At 33.4% G+C, this 26,493-nt stretch overlaps 1 protein-coding gene across 2 annotated transcripts; it reads left to right on the top strand.

The window, feature by feature from the left end:
- Ipk1 (Inositol phosphate kinase 1) lies at positions 1 to 26,216 on the top strand. Of its 2 annotated transcripts, XM_090180387.1 has the most exons (13): positions 1 to 322; positions 3,582 to 3,629; positions 5,195 to 5,311; positions 5,410 to 5,476; positions 13,397 to 13,542; positions 14,095 to 14,202; positions 14,722 to 14,780; positions 14,851 to 14,924; positions 19,367 to 19,479; positions 22,537 to 22,711; positions 23,057 to 23,322; positions 23,391 to 23,464; positions 24,664 to 26,216. In XM_090180387.1, exons 1-13 carry the CDS (start codon positions 191 to 193, stop codon positions 24,824 to 24,826), a joined length of 1,542 nt encoding a protein of 513 aa, XP_090036513.1. In that variant the 5' UTR covers positions 1 to 190; the 3' UTR covers positions 24,827 to 26,216. The 2 variants fall into 2 exon arrangements, with proteins under 2 accessions (XP_090036513.1, XP_090036514.1); XM_090180388.1 differs by lacking the exon at positions 19,367 to 19,479 and having other exon boundaries at positions 14,851 to 14,923.
- The last annotated feature ends 277 nt before the right edge of the window (positions 26,217 to 26,493 follow it).

Raw genomic sequence — 26,493 nt, 5'->3', positions numbered from 1 at the left:
CGTTAGCGGATTCACTGAAAACGTTTTCTAACGTAGTCTGCTTACGTTTCTGTTTAGCTTTTGAACGTGATGCTCAGCGGCGAGTACAGTCCAGTCTAGTCAATACATTTTCCCAATTAAATACAAAAAACTTAAAGATTTGTTTATTCATGTTTTTATAACCGCCTTTCCTTTGAAACTATCGCATGTAATGGCAAATTCTGGGTTCCTTCGAAGTCTTTCCAGTTCCAACAGTGATTTAACCTTAGGATTTGTTTTGCGTCAAGAGAATGTTCAGTATCGTGCAGAAGGGAATTCTAGTCTGGTAGTGCGTTTGATAAAAGTAAGATTGATGATTTAATTAGTCTCTAGAACTACCGTAGCAATGTTTCCCAATTCCACTTGTAAGATAAAGATGCCTGATGACAGTCTACATGAATGTCAGCTTAGTTATAAAAAAGCCACTGAAGAAATGTATAGGTACGTAATGCCTATTTGTAGAGACAATTGACTAAATTTGGCAACTACTGGCAATGTAATTAAAATGTAACTAGTATTCCCACCAAGGTTGTCTTATAAATTTGAAACTACCTGATAGGTGATCTTAGAACTAGAAATAAGTAACTGATTATTATGAATTTCAGCATACACTTTTTAAATTGCACCAATTATTTTCCTTCTTATTTTAATTGGGAGTAATCTAATTAGATTTGGTTAGAGTCTCCCGTGGATAGTTACTAAAATTACACTTGTATTACTGAAAATCCCACAGAGCTTAATCATTGGGTTTGCACCGATTGTATTATTACTTCTAGTATTAGTACTTTGTGGTTAAGACAGGAGTAGGGTTGCCGTTTAGAACCGAAGTACAAAGAGCTCCAGCCTTAACAACTATAACGCTATCATGTTTAGGGGGCCCACTTCATGAGTGATCCATGGGACCCACTTTCACTAAGGCCAGTCCTCCACCGCACCCCGTAACTGTAGCTCTACTGTTTACATTATGATGGTAATTAAGATGTCCTTAATGAAAAGGATACAAAATGTGAATTCCTTATTTGGGACTTTATTTAGCAAAGTACTGAGGTGAAATACCTTCCTGTTATTTTAGACAGCAAACTAACGTTGAAGCCTCATCATAATTTTTTAGTCAAAAAGGCTAAGATGTTACTTTGGAGAACCAAAAGTGCTGTAAGCAGGTCCAGGAGTCTTAGCCCCAAAGTGGCCTACTGGCTATGCACCGTGATCAAAGTCCATGTGTAACATTTTTTTAAATATTTGCGCGTTGTCTAGGGGAATTAGATATTTCATTTGTTATTAGCGTATTCAAAAGTGTTACATTGGAGTAAAAAGAAATGGTTACATTATATACAATAATTTTATAGTAAAAACAAGTAAATCAAACAGGGCTGGTCAGGCCAAAACAAACTAAATATAAATATAAACATATACTACAAGATTCGCCTCGTTCGGCTTTCATGGAAATAAAAATTTATATTTACACTATTCACCACAAGTTAACAAAAGTCAGCAGTCCAACGCGTACATAGTGTCTGTAAACTCTCGACATTATCACTTTTTAGGAGATCTTGACGTCCATAACGATTTAATCAATTCTGCCCAATCTTGCTCCAGCAACCCATTTTAACTCTTAAGGATGGACAATGGGAAGTCACGTGTCCAGAGCTGAAAAATTCCAGCATCTCTGATCCAATGCATCATAGGTAGCAATGTCTGGGAAAGACAGCTGATGTGCTGGTAAAATCCAGAGAGAATACCACAACGATGGTTCTTTCAAATGTTTAGGGAGCGTACATAAGTATTTACAAAATATGTTACGCATGGCTTTCTTATGCTTCTGTGTACTGGTGGTGGCCTAGAGTCTGAACTAAGACTGCACAGAGTGATCTAAACACCCTACAATACAATTGTGTCAGCATCACAGGAGCTATGAGAACAGCCCCAAGCGCTTCTCTAGAAATTATCCTGAATATTCTTCCTCTTCATCTTTTTATTGAGGAAGCTGCTGCTATAGGCTCAACCAGAATGGTTAGTGGATGGCTAATATTTGGGATAATAGCCACACTAAGATTTACCATGAAATCTCTAGTCAGTTACGTCACTTGTTCTTTTAATGGGTTCTGATATTATGGCTACTAAATTCCATTCAAGTAAATCTTCAATACTTATTTCCCAAGCCACACGGACTGGTCTGATCACAGAACCCTTGGAGTCAGAGGGGAAATCGTCTGGTTCACTGATGGGCCTAAGACTCATTCTGGTGCTGGTTCGGGAATGTATTGTCTTAATAATAATCTCAGCCAGTCAGCCTTGGTGTTTATGCTAGCGTTTTTCAGGCAGAAATTGCCATCATTTGCTTCTGTGTTGGCTTTTGTCTTAAAAAAAAGCTTCATGGCAAGGTTATTCAAATCTATTTGGATAGTCAAGTGGCCCTCAATAGTCAATACTCTCAATCAGTTTAACATTTCGTCTTAATTGGTTTATAGCTGTTTAAAGAGTATATTATATAATAATAATATGCTCTTTTGATGTGGTGTGGAAAATAATCGTTAATATCTTGAAGCAAAATTGCTATATCGTTTTAAAGAAATTGTGGCTTATAACCTTGAGTTGTATTATAAATTAGAGAAAATCTCAAACTTTCAGGATAGCTAATCCAATTTCTACGGAATGTTGAAAACGATTTTGAGTACAGGTGAATTGGAAAATATACTGGTTGCTAAATTACAATAACACAAATAAAAAGCTTAGTGAAGCCAGATTAATGGGAAAGTAATCTCTTGAGACAGACTGCATCTTATGGCAAACTGTAATGGTCGCTATAATATGACTTTAGTTGGGGAATTTTAATTATTTCTATTTTTTAAGGTTAGGTAGTCGATGGTTGGGGGCATATGATAAATTATAACATTCTGGGCAAGTGGGTTTAAAATAAATGTTATAAAGATTGACAAGGTAAAGAAAAATAACCCAAGGTAAATTTAGAGTTTTTAAGTATTTAAACATTTTAAGGGTTTGATAAGCATTTTATGCTAGGAATTTTTTTTTAAATATCTAAATTCCAATACCTTGAATCCTTGCTTTCAAGAAATATCCTCAAATATGCACTCTTCCTTTAGGAGGTTTTACCCTTTCTTACCATCACATCAGGTACTGTACCATGTTATCAAAACTAAAGAAAGACGTGCGGTTTTATGAATTATATGAATTTTTTTTAATTCTCCACACTTATTTATTGAAAACTATTGGCTTTTTAGCCTTTTTTTAATCTATTTAAACTACAAATGTTTTCGATTAATGAAACATAAAAGCTACAAAAGTAGGTAACTGTTAATTTTTGTTACCAAAGTTAGATTGAAATAAAAGTTAAATGTTGGCTATTTTGAAAAAATTATCTATTACCATTAAAATCATTAGTGTAGCCAATAGTTTCCACTAATTATACTGTCATATTCAACTACAAAACAGTTAAAAAGATTGCCCTGAATTAATTTGGTCCTTATAAAAACCTCAATTTCTCAAAGACATGTTTATATTCTTAAAGCAAATAAATGTATTTACATATAAATTTCTATATTTAGGAAAATTGGATACTCCGCATCTCAAAAATTGATGTTCAAGACTCTAAAGTAGGTATTTAAATAATTATGTTACGATACATGGTGAAAGTGGTGTTCAAAATACTGACCTTCCAAGCTCATGGTGGTTGTGCATCTAAAAATATGGGATAAATGATTCTGGAAATAGTTTTTTGCAGGATCAGAAGTGGTCCCAAATGAGTTTCACGCACAGGTCCCAGATGCTGTAGGGTACCCCCTGGCCCCTTAACGCCTTGCGGCCGTAATGCCTTGCAGCCTTAACGCCTCACCCCTTATGTATTAATACATCAGCCTAGTGCCACCAATGACAACCTTGGGCACTAAGTCTATTATAGTTAATTTAAATTGGCCTACAAACCAACATGGCTACACCTCCATTGTGCCAAACATTCTAGAATCTTTACAAGTTAACGCTGAGAGTAGCAGCTTCCATCCTTCATTCTAACCTTTTTTACGTTCTATTTCAATTCCTAATGTACAATAACTCCTAGTTATTCAATTATATAGTATTTTAAATGCAATACTTTGAAAAGCATTTTAATTTTCAATTAGCCTTGATTGATCTGTTAAAATGGCTGGCATTGGTGATTTCTCAGGCATCTTCACTGTAAGAAGAATAAATCATACAGAAGAAACGAATGGGTGGAGTGATTGGCTTCACTATTGGCTTGAGGGCCGCTAAAGCGTCACATTCGTAATCTGGGTTATTTTCACTTCGCACAATATTTGTGGTTAAGGCAACTTTATTCTTCTTTTGCCTTAGTTCTCTCTCTGATGCGAAGCCATGTAATGATGTCGTACTAAATTGGTGAAACAGACATGTAGTTCTTGGGAGCAGGGCCAGCAAAGTAGTGACGGTTTTGGTGTGGAAATGAAGCAGATTTATTCAAAGTTAAAATTAGTATCTTTAATAAAACAACTAACTACATTTTATAACAATAAGTTAAAAATTGATATAAAAGCTTAACCCAATAAAACTAGAAGTGTATAAAAAATTGCAAGTATTAATAAAATTGAAATTGAGTAGAGTGAGGGACAATGACAAGGAGTCATCTTATCTTGTGACCTTGAACCCCTTATCTTTCCCGATCCAGACCTACTACTAGCGCCATCTACCCTGGGTTGCATTTCATAGTTCGATGCTAACTGAAAACGGGATAATTTTGTATCCCGTAGCTTTCCCTGGGGACACTGGGACGGAGTACTGAAAAAAGGGACAGTCCCATTCAAAATCGGACGTTGGGTCACGTTATGTATACTTAATAAATAGCCAAAGCAATACCCATTGAGTAATGTTGTTCATGGTTCATTAAATAGTCAGAGGCATCCCTTCTTGGGAGAGGCTAAGCACACATCTTCAACTCAACATTCAGCAGCTAACTAACAGGCTTACCTAAATACTTCACAACACACCAATTGACCCTCATAACAGTAGCAATCCTCCTAGCGGTCATTACGGGACCAATACCAGGACAAATAAAGGGTTCTATCCACCAGAAAACATACTAGCGATGATGCATGGTGCTACAATACCTATAATGTAGCGTATATAATATAATATAATAAATAACATTGAGAAATTGTTTTTTCTCCAGGCTTTAAGCTTAGCATCATCTAGTCAGAGCTGTAATGCCGTTGAAGAAGAGATGAGAAAGTCATTTGCTCAGGATGTTTTGAAGCTTCTTCTTGGAGATGCATTTATTCCTAAAATGGTATTCTAAGAATTGCTTCATTTATTGCCATGAAAACTTTAATGGGAATATTCAAAATATTTAATAAAAAATATTTAAATGTTTAATTTTTACAATAGAAAATTGTTCATTTAACCAAAGAAGAAACTAAGTCAGTAATTTCTGCTGTGGAGAAGCAACGTCCAGGTTTAATAATTTTTAATATTTGTTTTCAACAATAACGGTAATTTATTATAGACGCTAGTCTTTAGAACCTAAAATGCCCCAATTTTTATTGATTTAATTAGGCTTATTTAATATCATAGAAACGGTATATTTATCAATGAAATTATTGATATATTTGCATTAAGTTGCATTAGGAAATAATTTGCATTACTAAGCCCCTTCCCATAAAAACTAGTTGAGGATATAATATTAAGCGTAGGGAGATGTTGGCTCGCGTGGCTTGAAGAGCTTTTCACCACCCTCATACGCATTTTAACCTGGCCACTTGAATTAGTCTAGCTAACTTGGGCTTTATTATTATTATTAGTAAGAGTTGGGTGGTTGGGCTAGACCCAACCTAGCACTTCGACCAGAGGTCCATTGTGCAGCCCCAGCCTTTTAAACATGGAAAAGCCCAGTCTCTGAAACGAAGCTCAAGATTTGCCTTGCCGGGATGTTGGAAAGATCGCCTGTGCATACCAAGGTACTCAAACCTTTGAGCCCCATAAGAATCACAGACACAAAGGACATGAGAGAGGAAGTTTCCTCCTCTGCAAGGCATGCCCTGCACATAGAACTCTCACTGATACCAATCAGATGCAGATGTCTATTAAGCTGGAAGTGACCTAAAAGTAGGCGCGTAACCACCCTTATACTACTCTTAGAGAGCGAGAGCAACTGAGTTGGGCTTTAGGCGGTACCTTGGGTATTAGCCCAGCTGATTATTATTATTATCAACTTGTACTATCTTTAAATTTGGTTCTATCACACCCAAGGAAGATAGATTTACTTACTTTTGCTCTGTTGTAAGCAATTGAATCCCATTAGACTTATATTTCACTAAGTTTCAACTTTTCGTAGGGGATGAAGGCCATATTGCCAGCATGAAGGTCAGTAGGATGCAATTAGGTTTGATTAGCATTGGTTAAAACAAACTGGTTTTGAAAATGAATAAGAAGTATTATAACATCTATTACGAAAGAAGTATCTGACTCCTTAAGGATATTGCTATTGTTATTCACTTGAAAAATTACTCTCCTCGGCTCCCGCTGATTTTACAAAGTATTTTTGTAATTATATCACTACAGTAAAATTGAAAAATATGCGAACGTACGGCGCCGTTAGGCGCCAACAATTTACACTGCTGTTGGAAAAGTTACGCTACTATTGAATACGACCCCAATTTCAGACACTTTTCAGTGAACCATTCCCTTCACTTCAGAGATCCTGAAACCGGAGTCGACACGAATCATACAGAAGGAATTTGCTCTTCCTCCTTCTGGTCAAAGGAAAAGTTTTATCCCTGGATATTTGGCCTCAGTAATGTTCCGCAGTCACGCGAAATGTCAAGGGGAAAATTTTGCAGCTACCTTGCACTCCCCTGATCCTTGACCATGTAAAAAGTTTTTGTAGCATTGAACTTACACAAATTGATTCCATAAATAAAAATTGGAAAATGCTTTACTTTTACAAAATTATTATCTCGGCATATTTTCATTTCCGCAAAATAATTGCTCAGTATCGTCTAAAGTATCCATAAAAATTAAATTAAAATTGGACGAGCGTTGGTGTTGGTATTTAATTGCCATACTTTTGGGTGGAGAATTGACTAAAGTCTTAATTATGCTTCCTTTATTTATTGCTATCAATCTAAAACCAGTGTCCATTACGTCACAGTTACTTTTTGATAATTGACAAATGTTTAAACCCTTACCAAAAAATAAGCTGGTTTAAATAGCTCTTTATATGTACTAGGCTAGTACCTAGTTTTAACCTTGGATATGTCTCAAGTACCATAATAATACTATGTAAATACTACCTTTCATAACCAGCTTCATACCATATTGACAAAATAGTTTGGTTTAAAACTAGGTCAATACCTATTTGATAACCTTTACATTACAAGGTCGCTACCCAGTTAAACTAGGTCAATACTAGTCTTAAACCAGGTTGATACCAAATTTATACTAGGCTTATACTCATCATTAATTAGTTTGATACCCAGTTTATTCCAGGCCTATACCCAGTTCATTCCAGGCCTATACCCTACCTAAACCAGGTTGATACGCAGTTTATTCCAGGCCTATACCCTACCAAAACCAGGTTGATACCCAGTTCATTCCAGGCCTATTCCCTACCTAAACCAGGTTGATACCCAGTTCATTCCAGGCCTATACTATACCTAAACCAGGTTGATAACCATGTAATATACCAGGTTGATACCAATTTCATACTAGGCCTGTTACAATGTTTGTCATCAAATGGACCTATCCATACAACATCAACTTAGAGCAATGCTTGAAAGACCAAACTTTTATAATATGCTGCAGAATCGATTTCGGGAGGATGACAATGGAAATATTTCTGCTATTTACAATGGTTCTTTATATCAAAAGTATTACGTAAATAATGGAATACTCTCAAACCCAAACAATATCTCCTTTACTTGGAATACAGACGGGGTTCAATTGTTCATCTCTTCAAAGAAAACTATGTGGCCAATATACCTTGCTATCAATGAACTCCCCTATAAGGAGAGAATTAGGCAAGAAAATGTTATTGTTGCAGGTGTATGGATTGGGGTTACAAAACCAGTTATTAACAGTTTTTTTAAACCAATGCACCATTCTTTCAAGAAGCTTTCTGATGGTTTTGAAGTCAGATCACCAGATCAAAATGAACCATTCATAATGCAAGGTTTTGTGCTATGTGGAACTTGTGACTTGCCAGCAAAAGCTATGGCATTAAATATGGTTCAATATAATGGAGCATTTGGTTGCTCTACATGTACACAAGAAGGTGAAACATATTTCATCACAGAAACCTCCCATGTGCACATTTATCCATATCAACATGCTACAAATCTAAGGACTCATGACGATACTGTAGCTTTGGGTATAGAAACAAACGTTTTGGGAAGGTCTCTATTAGGGGTTAAAGGTCCCACAATTTTAAACAAAATGGTTCCCGATATTATTAAATCAACATCAGTAGATGCCATGCACGCTGTATTTTTAGGTGTTACCAAGAAAGTTCTTTTACTATTGCTAGACAGTCAGTATTCTGCACAACCATACTCTTTACATAATATAAGGCCATTAATTGACGAAAGATTGCTTTGCATTCATCCACCTTCATTTGTTCAACGTCTTCCTCGGTTCACCCAAGATATTCCATACTGGAAAGCTTCCGAATTTATGTTATTTTTGTTATACTATTCTGTGCCTGTCTTGCACGATGTATGGCCACCAGTTTATTTTAATCATCATTTACTTCTAGTGTTTTCAATGTATATTTTATGGAAGTCCGGAGCCTCAATCGATGAATTGCAAATAGCCAAATCACTACTGATAGAATATGTTTCAGACTTTGAACAGCTATATGGTAGACGACATATGTCAGCCAACATTCATGGGCTGCTTCATTTGTCCGAAACATATTCTACCTTAGGTCCACTTTTAGAAACTTCATGTTTCCAATTTGAGAATTTAAATGGAAAATTAAGCAAAATGTTTCATGGAACGCAGTCTATCCACAAGCAGATTGCATGTTCTGTATCTGCTTTTGTCAGCATACCAATTTGGTATGAAACATTAACTATTGGCTCAGATTCCCAGTATTTTTGCAAAAAGATGTTAGCAAAAGGAAAAAGACACAAATTATCTGATCAAATTAAAGAATGTGTTTCAGTTGTAGGTGTAGCTAAAATTGTTAATGATATACCATTTTATGTTCGCCAAGCACTACTTGCTCATTTGGATCAAATAAATATTTTTCAGGTTTTCAAACGACTAAAAATTAACAATGTGGTGCTTGAAAGCGAACAATATGTAAGATCCAAAAAACGCAACACAATGTACGTAAAGTGTAGTAGTCCAAATGAAATTGTGTTTGGTAAAATTAAATATTTTGTAAAACACATTCCCAAGTGTACATGTCGTGCAAATTGCATATGTGTTATTGCATATTATGCAATAATCCAACTACTAAAAATGTCAACACCTTTCCAAAATGGTCCAAATAGGGAAAGATATTTTGTAAATCACATAAGAAAGATTGATAGCGAATTGACAATACAAGCAATCAATATTGCTGGTAATTGGAATTTTTTACCATGTTTTTTTATAATTCCTGAAAAAGAGGGAACAATGTTTTTGGTTGAGCCTGCCAATTTAATTGAAGCAAATTAATTGTATTTAGTTATCCATCAATAAAATATGAACTTCCTTTAAATCAAATGCATATAATTATAATTATTAAAATTTTAATAAATTAAAATTTTATTTTTCATATTCCCAAATTGTATTTATGTTAAGAAACTAATTTTCTATAAAAATGCAATTAATACGTACACTTTGAATAAAATTCATTAAATTAAGCTAGAGCAATATTAATTAATATGGCTCTAGATTAATTTAATTTATTTTAATCCATCAATCAAGTGTATATGTATAAATTAATTATGTCATGCTTTTTTTATTAGAAAATTAGTTATTTTTTAACATTATACGATTTGGGAATATTTATTATTAAATAACATTTTAAATTTAGTTAATTATATACGCATTTTTTAAAATAAAATTTTAATTTGCAATATGCTTATACCTTCTTGCAATCAGCAGGCATAAAATATTTTTAAATTACCAGGTGCAAATACTACGTAAAAACTAGTTTCATACAGTAATTTTCTGACCTAAAATCATTAACCAATTGAAAAACGTTATTACCATGTCGAAATCTATCAACTTGATGGGATGGTTTTTAAACCAGGTTAAAACCATTAATGTTCCACCTAATAAATTTAAAGATTTATCTGGCTAGGTAAGGATGATTTTAGTTCTAGGTATAAACCAGGTTGATTTTGTGGAAAAATCAAAATTCAGCTTCATACCATTTCAATACCAATTAACAAATAGTTCAAAAAGTATGAAGTTAGGTTGTGCCAGGTGAATACTATATAATAACCTTCTTATTTAAGGAAAACCAGGTTAAAACCTTAATAAAACCAACTTATTTTTCGGTAAGGGAAAACATTCGCTAAATCTCAATTGGTATCAAACATTCTTATAAAACCCTCTTAAGTTGTCGGTGGCTTATGGCTTTCTCTTGGAGAATTTGATAGAAAATATAGGAATTTATAGGAACATTTTTAGCCAAAAAATAGGAATTTATAGGAACATTTTAGCTAAAAATTGGAATTTATAGGAGTATATTGAAATTATAGGAACTCTGGGAGCCCAACCGTTGAGCTTTTGGGAACACCGGACCTAAGCCAGAGCTAAGCTCTATTTAGAAGGCAAATTTTTCCCAAATGTTAAGGCTGTTTTCTAATATATTATTTTTAAAATTATAGGAATTTCTGGATATAGCTATAGAAAAACTAGAAAATTTCGAAAAAATAGGAATTTATAGGAACAATTTTGAGAAAATAGGAAATTATAGGAGTATATTGAAATTACAGGAATTTATAGGAATTATAGGAACTCTGGGAGCCCTGTGACTGTGTTGAAACAATACTCAGGCATCATGGTAAAATTTTCCAATCGGCACGCTAGGGGCAAAAGAAAAACGTCACCAGCTTGTGCTTCAATTTGGTCTAAAGACGTCAGTTTTAGGGAACCAATGAGATACCAGGCTGGTTTTTTTTAGAGGGAAGGAACCACTGTTAGAGCGTGAAGGGGAACAGTCATGCTTCCTAAGTTGAAATAAATAAATTCTTGTTAACACTTATGCGGTTGATTAGATAGTGGTAAAATAAACATTATTTAAAAAAGTATCTATATTAAAATTTGTGCTTCTATGGTAACATGATGGCCATCCTCCAATAAACTATGTCCAAGTGACATAGTTATACAATCTTCTTTTTACATGAATTATTTTTCTGGATTTAAGATTGATCAAATACTTACCTTTAATTTACAAAAATCTTCAATATATTTATTCTTAAACTCCATTTTAATAATAAAATTTTTTCTGCAGTTATGTTTCATGATTTGATGGGGTATTTGCGCTCACTGAACTGATTTTCACAGATACTTCTCTCTTAAGAGATATAATAAACTTCTAATTGTATTAAGTTACTCTTGATTCATAACTTAATTCAAAATGATTCTGCCAAAACTGAAACTGATAGATGCTACTCTTAATTGTTTCAATGCTACACTATTAACATGTTATAAGTTGGTATTGTTTGACAGTTGTGGACATGTTTGGTAGAGTTGGCTTCAATTAAACTTTGGTTTAATAATAATACTATACTAATATTAATTTTAATTTTAAACATTGTTAGTGGTTTGATTTTTAATTTTAAATTTAAATTACCATTTAAATAAAATTAGTTCATATAAATTAACAGGGTTGCCATAGAAGCTAGAAAACATTAGAAAGCCAATGAATTATAAATTTAGTTGGTCGAAAAAATCTGGGAATTTTAGGAACTATTAAGTCAGAAATATGAGGAATATAAATCTAGGTAAAAAAATTAACAAAATTTTTAAATTTTTCATTTAAAAAGGTCTCGGGGAAAAATGAGTAAAAATGGTCAGGGAAACTCCGGCAATTTGAATCTTAAAATCTGTGGCAACCTTGATTAAGTTTTAAGTTTGACATTTCTAGTAGACATTTTTAAAATTTTCAATTTTGCAGTGGGGGTATTACAAATAAATTTGTTCAATAAACTAGTTCATGAAGCAATCAGTTTTTTCATGTTACATAAAGATACAGTAGCTTTAATCAGTAGATACTTTTCGCACATCAGTGATGGGCATTTCCATTAGTGAACCGCTCAACTCGCACACCGCTCGTGGTCTCTTGCGTGTTAACTGCTCACGCTCTCAAAATTTTGAGCCGGAAGAGGTGCTCGCAGATTTCCGCTAATTTTTTTTAGGCTAATACCCAAGGCATTTTATTAAGAATAAATAATACTATTGATTTAATTTTAATTTAGTTTAATGTAAAGCCAGATGAACTATATACATGCAAGACAAAAAAAGGGGCAAAGATATCCCACATCTTGTCATGCCGACTGAAAAACAAACAACTTGTGGATTTCGCTAATTTTTGAGAGCTGAAATAGGCGCTTGTGAATTTTTGTTCAATTTTGGGAGCCTGAATAGGCGCTCATTAATTTCCGCTCATTTTAAGAGCTGGAATAGGCACTCATGAATTTCGGCTCAATTTTGAGAGCTAAAAATATTTTTTACAGCTCAGTTTGGCTCATAGTTTCAAAAATCTATATCAAATGAGATGAGCAGTGCCCATCACTGCCTATTATGATATTTTCTCAGTGCGGCAGTAGGGTAAGAAGAGTGACCCTGTGATGTCACTTTACTTATACTCTGTGGTGGCAAACAGTTGGTCTGGGTAAAAACGTTTTCCCAAAATGGTTGCCTGGGGCTATTTAACTATTTTAGTCTCTTTACTCCTGCTTTTGAGAAATAGTAAAATATAGCCCCAGTACTCTGACCTTGATGAATAGTTAACGGTGTAGTCTCCATTTTTTTATTAATATGAAATTTTATATACATTTAAAATTTAACTCCTACCTAATTCCATAAACCAAATTTTGGCTGTTAGGATGTGTAATAAAAACCGTTTTGCATTTGAAACATGACAGCATTCTGGCTAATTCTGATATGTTAAAACATCTAATTATGCACATACTGAAATTTTTGCAATGAAATGGGTTTTATAAAATATAGTGATGCTGTCCCATGATTCTTACTACTTAAAGGGACTTTCAAGGGAGGTGTGAGGGGTTGGAAGTCTATTAAAAAAGTCACTGAAACGACTGAATGGTGTATTTGAAATGGATTTCACCCCCCAGCACTCCCTTGAAAGTCTCTTTAGTTTATTTATCACATGAAATTTAAATTTAACTAGAGTTTTAATTTATTTTTTCAGCTTTTCGCATGCATAAAGGTCTTTCGGAATTTCCTGCGGGAAGCTACGCATTACTTATGCCTGATCTTTGTACCTCGCTTCTCTCTGATAAGAGAACACTATCTAAAGATCTTCCAAAAGGACCAAAAATTTCCGTTGAGATTAAGGTATGTGTTAATTAGGTTTATGTACTGGTTAAAATTAAAATTAAGAAATGCCATTTACTTTTTCGTATTTAAATTTAAGTGACTTTTTCTGTAATAATACAACAACATTGTCAAATCTTTGATAAAGTAGTACGCTACATGCAAAACTAGCTGTGTGTTACATGTAAATTAAGCTTTCATAATTGGCATAAGATTAGTGTACATTAAATGTTTTAAATTTTGGGTTGATTGATTTAACTCAACTTGTATCAAATAATGATTTAAATAAATCACTTTCAATGGAAGAGTTAAAAATAGATTATCTAATATTTATAATAGGTCAACCCCTATTTCAATTAGTTGGCTTTTCTTAAAGAGAGTATGAACTAAATAAAAAAATTGTCTCCTAACACACGATATGATCTGTTTTTAACATATTGTGCCACCCATCCCTCACTTTTGTTAAACCTGGTGGCAGAAATGCGAAATTTGTTGGTCCAATATTAACATGAAGTTCATACTTCCTTTAATCTTTAATTTAATGTAAATTTTCCCTTAATTTTTTCATTTTAGCCTAAACAAGGTTTTTTGGATGTATCTGAATATTTCCTAAATGAAATAGATGAAACTCTAGTCAATAATTTTTTTGTTTGCAAGTTTTGTTTAAAGCAGTTCCTAAAGGTTTGTTGTGTTCTTACTTATTCTTATGACTCTAGCATAAACAAATGTGTACACATCAAAAGTCAAAATTTCAGCCAGAGATCCCAACAGTAGACCGGTTTTGCCCTTTTGGGGCTCATCAGTACTGTGATATCAGTGAGCATGATTATTTACAAAACCCATTACTTAGCTGTGTCTCATCAGATAGGAGGGGGGTTGTTTAACAAACATTTCTAATGACCAAAATTGGTCACATGACTAAAAAGGATCCATTAATTAGTTAGTTAAAATTGGGGTGAAGCCTTTTGATTGGTTAGCACAAAATTAAAGATGTTAATGATTAAAACTGCAGAAGTAGTAAAATCATTTTTAAGGGATTTTATTTTATAGAGAGTGCATTCTATTATATGCACTTGTTAGTTGGGATATGATGTGCAATCTATAATTTTAATTTATGTTACTTTGCGAAGCTGAGTTCACCTTTAAGGGAACCTAAAAGTATGATTTAAATTTTAAAATTTAGTTTACTTTTTATTATAGGTCCAAGAAGGCCCCTATACAGTACAAAGTAATTTTTGTCCATTGGATTTATTTAGTGGGTATGTTTAAAAATATCTATATGAAAATACGCAAGTTCGTATATTTAAACATATTCATAAAATCTTTAAGGTGTGAATCAAGAATGAAACATAGTTTGAAAGAACTTCTGAAAAATCCTCAAAACAACTTGAGAATTTTCAAAGTAAGTTGCGTCCCTTGATTTCTCAAAATAAAAGTTAATAATAAAAATGGTTAAGCAATGTGCAGATCCATGATCGATCTGCTATGTAAAATGAGGTTTGAATACTTAAGTTCAGTTTACATATGTATTAATTTAATTTAAATTATTTATTTAACCATTTAACTATACACAGTAAAATAAATTACAATGGATTTCCAGCGTCTGTAGGTTTTTGAATTTAGAGGTAGGGAAAAAAGAAAAAGGGAATATTTCATGACAGCATAGCTGCCAGCCTCAGTGCTTAGCGACTCAATAGTCACTGAGGTAATTTTTGTGGTTTTTTCACGTCTATAATGATTCATTCAATTCATAATTTGTGTTATTATTTAACGAGTTTAAAGAAAGGGTATTAGATCTAATGTGAATTGGCCAGATGATTTAAAACTAGTTCTATATAAAACAATTTATTAAGTAGCTTATGCTATTAATACAAAGCTTAGTATCATTTCTTATGACCTAAAGAAACACACACTCATGAGCATGCAGCCCATACAAAACTAAAACTACATTTTTAGTAGACGACGGATAAAGGGAATTTTTTACGCAGCACTAAAAAAGTATTTTTCCTATGCAAAGTAGTAAACTATTTCTAAAAAACCCCCTTACTTTGGCATAGGTTAAACTAATATACAAATATATATATACAAGGTGTTATCTAAAAAACGATACAGGGCCAATAACTCAATGTGTTTTAGCTAGGAATTTGAAACTTTAATGACCCATAGAAAGTGCAGGGAGTCACTTGACAACCGAAATGTCCATGACCTTGAACCATGTCTTCAAGGTCATTTAAAATTTATCTCGAGAATCATTAGAGATACAAAGTCCCTTCACATTTTAGGTGTAAATAACTTGGAAACCACCTAATTTAACCAATAACATGTCTAGGGAATTTAAAAAAATTGGAAGGTTGTGATGCAAATAATGTACCAGAAAGGCTATTAACTCGAAAAGTACTCATGCTAGAGTATCAAAATCTGTTAGACATACTAATCTAGTAGGAAGTCTTTAGAATTTGCAAACTTGGATGATATTCAACCCATGGTTCAAGGTCATTCAAATTTTATCTCGAGAACCAATGAATTAGAGAAATAGTTCCAATTTAAAAAGTGTGTAAATTGAAATTTTAAGTCTAAATGCCTTTAACCTGATGCAAACCACCACGATGAAAACCATTCAAATTGGAACCATTTCTCTAAATTCATTTGTTCTCGAGATAAACTTTGATTAACCTTGAACCATGATTTGAAGGTCATCCGAGTTGTCAATTTATAAAGATGCCCTACTAGATGAATATGTCTAGCAAATTATGATACTCTAACTTCGAGTTATTAGCCCTTCAACCTGGTCTCTGGTACATAATTTTCATCACGACCTTCATGTTTTTATCTAAATTCTTTTGACTTGTTATTGGTAAAATAAGGAAGGATCGAAATTATTTACACCTAAAATGGGAAGGGGAACACTTCAAATTGAAACCAACTTTGTATCACTAATGGTTCTCGAAATAAATTTTAAATTACCTTGAAGACATGGTTCAAGGTCATGGAAATTTCCATTGTCAAGTGACCCCCTGCACGTTCTATGTGTCTTGAAAGTTTCAAATTCCTAGCTAAAATACATTTGGAGTTATTGTCCTTGTATCGTTTTCTAGTTAACACCCTGTATAGCAACTTCACTGTATAATTTTTTTTCTTTTGGTTTTCTCTTAGGAAAGATTTTGGGTGAAGTAGCGTACAGCAACCTCATCTTGTTTTTTAATTATTTTAGGCGGATACGATAGAGTTTGTCACGTAGATAGCGTGGGTATTTTTTTATTTTGGCTGCAAATGATTATTTAATTTTTAGGGATGCACCGATATGGGTACAGCCGATATATCGGCCGATATTAACAAAGTTACCTATCACAATATTATGCTTTTTTGTTTACTCTCGTAACCACCTGTTAAAAAATGATATGATCTAAGGCTTTTGGAGTGTAAAAACCACTTATGATTCCTGACCGTTTTGGATGCGAATAATTATTTCCTACAACAGCGATCAAAAAGAAACACTAGAAAATGTCTAATACCAGAAATATCGGCTAATATCGGCCTCGCTTAAGCCGATATTGGCCGATACCGATATTTGAAAAATTAGCCGATATATCGGTGCATCCCTATTAATTTTTTAATTTAATTTAATAATTAAATTTTTTTTTGGGTATTTTCACGTTTTTTATCTTGTTTTTTAATTATTTTAGGCGGATACGATAGAGTTTGTCACGCAGATAGCGTGGGTATTTTTTATTTTTATTTTAAAAATTGAACCTGTTAGGGTATTTTACAGTTTTTTTGTGTTTATTATTTTTGTCTTGTGTTCGACGACACCACGTGTTTTTCAGCCCTTGGTATTCCGGTAGTTTGTTAAAACAAATTATTTCCAAGTGGTATGCCCATTGAATTGGGAATAATACTGCTAGAATTACAATTGCGATTTTGTAAAGTTATACGGCTAAAAATAAATAATTATTAGCTAACTCACCGTAACTGAGTTAAAAAGGATCGTGTTGACAGAATAAAATTATTTTTAAATAACTTCAAAGGTTTGTTTGTTACGAGAAATCGTATATTTCAATTTCGCATCAGACGCCGCCACGGTAGAACGATAAAGCTAATAAAGTCTCCTTATGGAACGTAAATGGTCCCGCGCCAGCCAGATTTAGTTGTACCTCTATTTATTCCCAACTCAATGGGTATGCCGGTAGTTTGTAAAAAAAAATTCTATGTGGTATTCCGGTTGTTTGTTCAATAAATTACAAGTTTTCTTAATTTTGGGAATTTTGGGCTATTTCTAGCTGTGCTGCCTTTTTATGGCCGCAACCCCACTTTGCCCTTGGTCTTGCGATATACGCTCCAATTTTTTTCACGCCTGACAATACTTGGTAGGGTATGCCTAGGTACTGTCCTCTAGGTTGCGTTATAGAAGGCCCATCGTTTTTTTTAGTATAGGGCTGGGGTGGCGCCGCGCGCCCCCAGCACGAGAGCATAGGGAACGTGCGGCGCTGTCAGGTTCTAATACTTATACGAACACGAAAAACGTTTCTTTACCCATTTTTTAAAACAGTCTGGTGTCGGCGAACACACGACAAAAAGAATTTCAACCCAAAATCATGCGTATCAACAATGCAAAGAACAACAAGAAAGTAACGCAATATCACGTGGCAATTATTCGGAGTGAAGAACACGTGGTGTAGGCTACCGAAACTGCAAGTGTCAGCGAACCCATGACGAAAATAATAACAAAAATCGTGAAAAGGCCGAAGCAGTTGCGGCCATAAAAAGGCAGCACAGCTAGAAATAGCCCAAAATTCCCAAAATTAAGAAAACTAGTAATTTATTGAATAAACAATCGGAATACCACATAGATTTTTTTTCTTCAAACTACCGGCATACCACTTGGAAATAAATTGTTTTAACAAACTACCGGAATACCAAGGTCTGAAAAACATGTGTCGTCGAACACAATACGAAAATAATAACCACAAAAAAACTGTAAAATACCCAAAGAAGTTCAATTTTTAAAATTAAATTAAAAAATTAAATAATCATTTGCGGCCAAAAAAACTATCGTATCCGCCTAAAATAATTAAAAAACAAGATAAAAAACATGAAAATACCCAAAAAAAATTTAATTTTTAAATTAAATTAAAAAATTAAATAATCATTTGCGGCCAAGATAAAAAATACCCAGGCTATCTACGTGACAAACTATCGTATCCGTCTAATAAAGATAAAAACGTGAAAATACCCAAAAATTAAATAATCATTTGCGGCCAAGATAAAAAATACCCATGCTATCTACGTGACAAACTCTATCGTATCCGCCTAAAATAATTAAAAAACAAGATGAGGTTGCTGTACCCTAAATTTCAGCCTGATGATGTAAAATTACAATATTTAGGGTTATTTACCAGTTTATAAACAATATTTTAGCTATCTAATAGTTAAGAGCTATTTATTTCTATATTTTCTTTTGAAATATATTTAAAAAATCAATGGTATCCTGGAAGGTACATGTTTTAAGTGAAATATACGTTGGCAAAATACATAATTCTTCAAGATATATTATTTACTTATTTACTGACTATATTTAAGTTCTATAATGTTTCATGAGCTATATATAATTTAAAATAAACAAATATTCTCTCAAGATTTTGTTTGTGTGTAATGATTAATTTTATAATATATACCATGACCAGTATTTATGCTACTGAAAGTTGTCAAAAGTGGCAGAATAATACAATTTATGGCAAATGTAGAATAAAAATATAGTGGTTTTCTCCTAATCCAATCTTTCAACTCATTTTCCCCATTTCAGCTAATTCTTAAATTATAAATTTAATTAAAATTTGTCTATTTTATGATGGAAAACTTATCTTTGGAGGTGAGAAGTTAGCGAGTGATTTAAATGACTTATGGCATTATACGGACAGTGATAATGCCAAAATTGTGGAAAAACAGAACATCCCTTTTGATGTAAGTCTCAATTTTCTTTATCTAGTATGGGTACATCATAGTATATAGGCCTATTAAGAAGAATTATTTAGTACTTAGTTTAGGACTAAATCCCCACTAATCTAACCTTACTAATTAAATAGCACCTAAGGAAATTGATTGTTCAAAGAACCTATATAATTCATAATTGGCGCCTATTATTATTATTTTTATTGAGTGGGGAGAAGGGCAAGAGATGTTTCCATTCGTGCACTTCGACCAGAGGTCAATTGTGCAACCCCAGACTTTAAGACTTAAAATTTTAAAGTCATATATCCGACTCAAAATAAAGAATCCGCTTGACCAGTATGTTAAGAAATCCAAGATGCTTGAACTTTTGGGCTGCGTAATATTCGCACCTACAAAGTACACATGAGGAAGTTTCTTCCTCAACCTGACAAGCCCTACAGATTGGATCATCATTGATTCCAATCAAGTAAAGATGTCTGTTAAGTTGGCCAACGATCAACCAGATACTGGACTTGGAGAGCGATAGCAACTCTCTTTCTCTCTGCATAGAGGGGCCCAAGATAAATTGTTTAGCTGGCCTTTGGCCATCCATCTCAAGCCAAAGCTTGAGTTGACAGTCAGTCATAGAATTTGAGATAAGGCGGCGCACTATGCTAGAAGGTATAGGAATGGCAGTTTCAGGACCAAAGAACCCAGCTTGGCGAAGACATGACCCTTCTCATTCTCATAGAACCCCCAATGGCCAGGAACCCAATAAAGCGTAACCTTATTGTTAGTGCCTAGCTCTGAGATTAGATTCAAACAGCTATAAAACACTTAAGAGGAAATATTAAATTGATTGAGAGCCTTGACTATCCAAATATATTTGGATAACCTTGCCATGAAGCTTCTTTTTTAGACAAAAGCCAACACAGAAGCAAATGGTGGCAATTTTTGCCTGAAAAACGCTAGCAAAAACACCAAGTCTGAGATTATTATTAAGACAATACATTCCCAAACCAGAACCAGATGATTTCCCCTCTGGCTCAGAGGGTTCTGTGATCAGACCAGTCCGTGTGGCTTGGGAACTATTGAAAGGTTTACTAAAATGGAATTTAGTAGCCATAATATCAGAACCCATTAAAAAGACAGGCAACTGACTGGAGATTTCATTGTAAATATTGATGTGGCTATTATCCCAAATATTAGCCCACCATTGGGGCTTAACTGCTTTAATCATTGTTAGTTTGTATTAAAAAACCAACTACTGACATCGTAACTAGTGGAATCGTACCTACTAACTATGAAACTAGTCCCAAAGTACTTACTGAAAACGAAAAACTATGGGGGTGAAGTCAAATTTAATGGGGGATAATGTCTTATGGGGATATTGTCTGTATTCCAGATTTCTCTTAAAGGCATCATACCTTTAAAATTTGTCCAAAAGTAATTTTTAAATTTTATTTCGTACTAAATGGTATATAATTTGTAAAAATTTGATTAGTATTTGACACACAACTAATCAAAATGAAATTATCTTGGTTTTTGGGATCCCATGTTCTCAGCGTACCGTGTTTCATGACCACCAAGGGTTTATAGTTATAATTTAGTAGTGTTCCTTCAATAGATTGGTCAACTATTAGTGAACCTATACAAAATTGTCACAAAAAAATTATTGACCTCCATGCCTCTAGGTAGATACGTTTTTGTTCTGGAATTTTGAAGTAGGGCAAGAAGAGTAACCAAATGACTTAGTTTAATTTGATTCTGTAGTGGCAAATAGTTAGTCTGGGTAAAAACGTCTTCCAAAAATCACTGCTTATGGCCGGCCATTTTACCAGATAAATTATTGATAAGCAGATGATTTTAATAGTTTTCTTTTTTTACTCTCGCTTTTGAGGAGGGGTATTATTATTATTATTATTATTAGTAAGAGTTGGGTGGTTTGGTCAGACCCAACCTAGCACTTCGACCAGAGGTCCATTGTGCACCCCCAGGAGGGGTAAAAAGGGTAGCTCCAATACCAAATAGTTCATAGCGTAGAGTCAGAACAAGTGAATAATTTAATTTAGCTTAAAAGGTGTACACCTTTTGTTCCAGAACTAGCAAAAAGAATCCACCGAATAAATTTTTGATTCCAAGTTAAACACATATACAGTATTTTCAGGCTGACGCTTGCCCTTCAAGTGCTACAGACTGAAGCCTAAGTTCCCAGGTTTTGGCTGGCAATAGCAGTTTTCATTAATTGCTTGATATTTTTTTAGCTATTCCGCTTGAACGTTACTCTCGTAATCGTCATCGAGAAAATGATTTGAACAAATAATGCTCATAGATGGATTTAAGGAATCTTTTGTTTAGTGTTTGTCGATCCAATACTGATGTTTATTTTATCTGTTAACTTATTTTGAATGGAACTGCAACACGTTCTTTACTGAAAATGTAAACAATTTTAGGGATTGCCTAACAGAACTGAAAATTTAAAACGTCATATTAGGTAGCAGTCATTATAGGAACCCTTTGGGATATGAGGGTAAGAGGCAACAAACAAATTGAAACTTAACAGTTTCTGTGTAATGGAAATGTGCAAACGCTAGCAGTGGCGGATTATGGAATAAGCACATGGTGCGCCCCTACGGCCTGGTGTTATCTGGGTGCCTGAAAAATTATAAAGAAATAAAAACAAAAAATCAAAAACACCTTACTTAAAAGCCCCTTATGAGAAAGGAACATAAATCGCCACTGAACACCAGTTGAATAGAATTTACTTTGTAACCTCCATTGAGTTTGCCTTGATAGTCAATAAGACAAAATTGACATTTTCATGTCATTTTTACATTCATGTAGACAAAAATTAAGCTTTTCTCGATCGTTTGAGTTAAAGAAATGTGAAGGAAAACATTTTTAAAGGCGTCTTTGAAGAAAGGAAATTCGTTTTTAGTGGTACTTCTGTAAATGGCTGGATTCAAAGGCTCTCAGTAGTTTTTTTTTATTGGGCTGTGTTAGAACTCTAGTTATTCTTTAACCACAAAAAGATTGAGCTAAAAAATAATGCAACTTCAAAAAAGAGATAATTTTTCCTTGTGGTTTTAGGAAGACGATTTTATCAGTATTTTAATTAAAGCTTTAAAGTGGTCCCCAATTGAGCTTAAAGTCCTTCCACTTCCATCACCAAAATATTCAAATGAAGCCTCAGAGAAAAGCAAAATAAAATTTCAAAAGTGTCAATATTCGCAAAAAGATTGCGAAGATGAAATTTGCCATAGTGGTAAGATAATAGACATTTTACACTATTTAAGTTTGAATCAATTTTTTTGCTAAATTAAATTGTACATTTTATTATCTTTTTATTGGGAAATTGTTTAAAATTCACATTCATTGTAAATGTAAATTAAAATTAAAATTCTGCTTGTAATAGGGTTAAAATATATTTGGAACTAAATCGCATTGATTTGGAGCTGAGATTTAAATTACAATCGTTATGATCGTAATTTGAATCTTCAAATCAATTTGATTAAGAACAAACACTCCTGAAATAGATCTATACTGTGGTCTTTGTCACCTAATTCTTCACTCTAAAAGGTATCACAAGTAAAAATATTTTTTGTTGTAGTGAAAGAAAAGGATAGCCGTCATAAACTTTCAGCAGGTTGTGTTTTAGACTCTATTTTAAAAGTACAAACATTGGGCGACTCATGCCTAAAAACAGTTCTTCCGTACTTCACTCATTGCAACAATGAACTTCTTCGTTTACAATTATCAAACCATTTTGAAAGCATATCGTCCAATTTTATTTATCCGTCTTCTAAAATTCCCGAGTATGTTGGTGAAACTGAAAGAAACCCAAATGAAACTGATTGGCAATTTTATACGAGAAAGGTTAGCATTTCAAATTAATACTGGCCAAATAATAATGTGTATTACTCATTTGTTTTTAACATTTACAGATATGGGAATACCTGGTGTCACTTACAGCTAAAGATTGTTCAATCATAATAACTCTTCAGCCTTTATTTGAAAAGTAATATATTTTCTTTGAAGAATAGCTATTTAAAGGCAATTGCTTGGGAAATGCTCATTAAATCTAAGTCATAATACCCTTGAAAGTGCATGGATAAAATCATTCCTAAAATGCAATTGTTAGACAAAAATTAACAATTTCTAACCACTCACGTATTCTAGTATACCTAAATAATCATCCTTATATCCCGAATTTTTGGTCTTATCCTGTGGTATTGGAACAAAATTAACTTAAAAGATGCAATTACTTATGACTCAAAACGTTTTATACAAAAATATCAGGCAGAACCTGGATGTGTTTGTACACCAATTAGAAGCTTACACGCAAGTACCCCCCGATCTCCTTAACAGGGGTAATATAGGTTACAAAAATACCTAGGGGGTGCTTTAATTATTTTTTACCATTTGACATTTCAAGGAGCCACTTACAGTGTAATATAGACTTGCTAAATATTTCTTTATCAAAATTTCTCATGAATTTGAGAACAAATTAAGTTTTGGTTATAAAATTTATCCATAAGAGTGAGTTTGGTCCATAAATGTTGGGTATTCAGCACAGTACGCTTAAAAACGTTATTTTGTGTGCAAGAAAGTTTTTCAGGAGAGGAGTGATTTTGTGGCAGCACCCCACACAAGTCGTGCATTTTCTTGCGTACCTTTTTCATTGGAGACGCTTTAGCGCCTGCTGCCGTCAGAAGGGGAAAATTTGGAAATGGTCTTCCACCCGCCTGTAAAACGTTCAGCGTAAAGGTTCATCCAATGAAATTTGTACACAATACTGCGTTAACGTGTTTAAAGGCAGTGTGAGAAAGGAAAACGAATGAGTTAAAGAATGCTTGCAACGTTATTAGTTTGGTGGCGGGCCAGTGGTAAGCACTTTTGCAAGAGGAACCGAATTTGATCCCAGCTTGTGGCACTGGCTGGAAACTTGAGAACAATTCAAGATTTCAAATTATCTCCCTACTGGTTAAAGTGGTTCTTCGGTTTACTCTTTCCATAAAACTTGAGGAGGGAGCTGTTGGCTTTTGTGGCATGAAGGACTAAATACCTGATTTAAACGTATTAAAAGATAGCTTACTTGGGCCTATGGTTGTACCTTAGTTATTAGCCTAGCTGATTGTTATTATTATCGTTCAGGGAGGTACTTTACGGTGAGCCTTGTTATTCAGCAAGTAATAAAAATGTTAACTTTTTTACTAGGCTGGAAAATAACTATGAAGAGCATATCTTGCACTGCAGAAACCAAGACTTTCTAATGGAAGTGAAAGTAGTGGATCTAGACCCTAAACCGCTTTACAAAATACAAAAGAACTATGAAGGAAACAAAAAACTAGTCTATTTTGCGTCAACAAATTTAACCTAATTGTAATTAATTGTAATGTGTCAAAATAATCCTAGAGTCGTTGCTTTTACCTTTAGTACAGCATAAATATGATAAATCATATTAGTAATTTTTAGTAGTTGAACTTTTTATTATTACTGTGAAAAATTGAATGATTCTTAATTTAAGTGATATTTTTATTGTACCATTATGATATTTTTAAAATTTTATTCCAATATTTAAAAAATGGCCAACATTTAACTGTCCCATCTTGCTGTTTTAAAAAACAATATTTTTTTAAAATTTAATTTATCTTGAAAAATGCTTTTAAAAGGTATCTTTTAAAAATCTTACAAAAGTGTATCCAGAAAGTATTTAATTGATGTTTTTATAATTTTGACTTGAGTCTGATTTCATGTTTTTAAGTTCTAAACTACCATTAAAAGTATGTAATTATCGCTTTGAATGGGGTATCGATACTAATATTGCTAATGTACTTTCACAGGCTCCCGCTGATTTTTCAAAACGTTTGAAGAAAAATAGTATGGAGCTAAATGTATTATACACTAAAAAACGATCCAGGGCGAATAACTCAAACTGTTTTATCTAGGAATTTAAAATTTTAATGTTACGTAGCTCATGCAGGGGGCCAAAGAAGAATGATAACCTTGATCTCCTACCATGATACGATTGTCTAGCAAATTTTATGTAGCACGACTTGTTTTGGAGTTATTAGCGCTGTCTTTCAATTCTCCTTTTTATGACCTTTATGATTTTGGTAAAATTTTTCTCGACTTACTATTCGTCGAACCGGATCATGTTTACGCTATGTAGGCATAAAACGAGACGGGGAACACTTTTCTAATTGGAACCAACTTTCTAACACTTACAGTTCTCACGATAGTTTTTGGATGACCTTGAAGACATGGTTCAAGGTCATCGAGGTGATCATTCTTCTTAATAAAATTTTTAAATTCCTAGTTAAAACGATTTCTGAGATATTCACCCTGGATCGTTTTTAGTCGACACCCTGTATAGTGACTTGCTACAACTATTACCATTCATGGTTTGGTGGAATTAAAGCAGGGTTTCATTTTTGTAGGTCAATTGTATGCTTCTCTTATAAGAGATAATTTTATAGATATTGGTATATACCCTTACATATAAAAATTAATTGAAAATTAAATGCCAGTGCATACAAAATGCTTGGAATAAAGAATGATGTAAAAGCCAAATGTGCTTAATTTTCAATGAGGGATTTGGATTACATTCTTGACAACAGATGGTGCTAAGAATTAAGCATCAGGAGATATTATCTTTTCACTCAGTCATATCAGATAAAAAGAAACAAAATGTTGTGTCCCACCACATTTGTCGAGGTAGTTAGTGCAGTGCTTTCAGTGACCAGTAATTAAAGTTTTTTAAATTTCAATACCTTTTAAAATAAAATTCATACTTTTGTCTCTCAAAAATTAAGTTTTGTAGTTTAACAGATAGTTTCTTAGCATATTACATTTTTAATAGTTCTGCCCTTTTGTAGTGTATTTTTTAAGAACACTTGAATGGTTTGTAAGGTCTGTAATTTGGTTTTATTACTGAAAAGTTTCAGCTGGTACCAAGCAGGGTTTGAATTATTATCAAGCTGAATTTCTTGATGTTTTGTCTTAAAAATAATGTATTGTAGCCACCACCAATATTTCAGTGGTTTT

Source organism: Leiobunum rupestre, chromosome 1, assembly GCF_980474605.1.
Source record: "Leiobunum rupestre chromosome 1, qqLeiRupe1.1.hap1, whole genome shotgun sequence".
NCBI lineage: Eukaryota > Metazoa > Arthropoda > Arachnida > Opiliones > Sclerosomatidae > Leiobunum > Leiobunum rupestre.
This window is presented reverse-complemented; position numbering and strand designations above follow the sequence as displayed.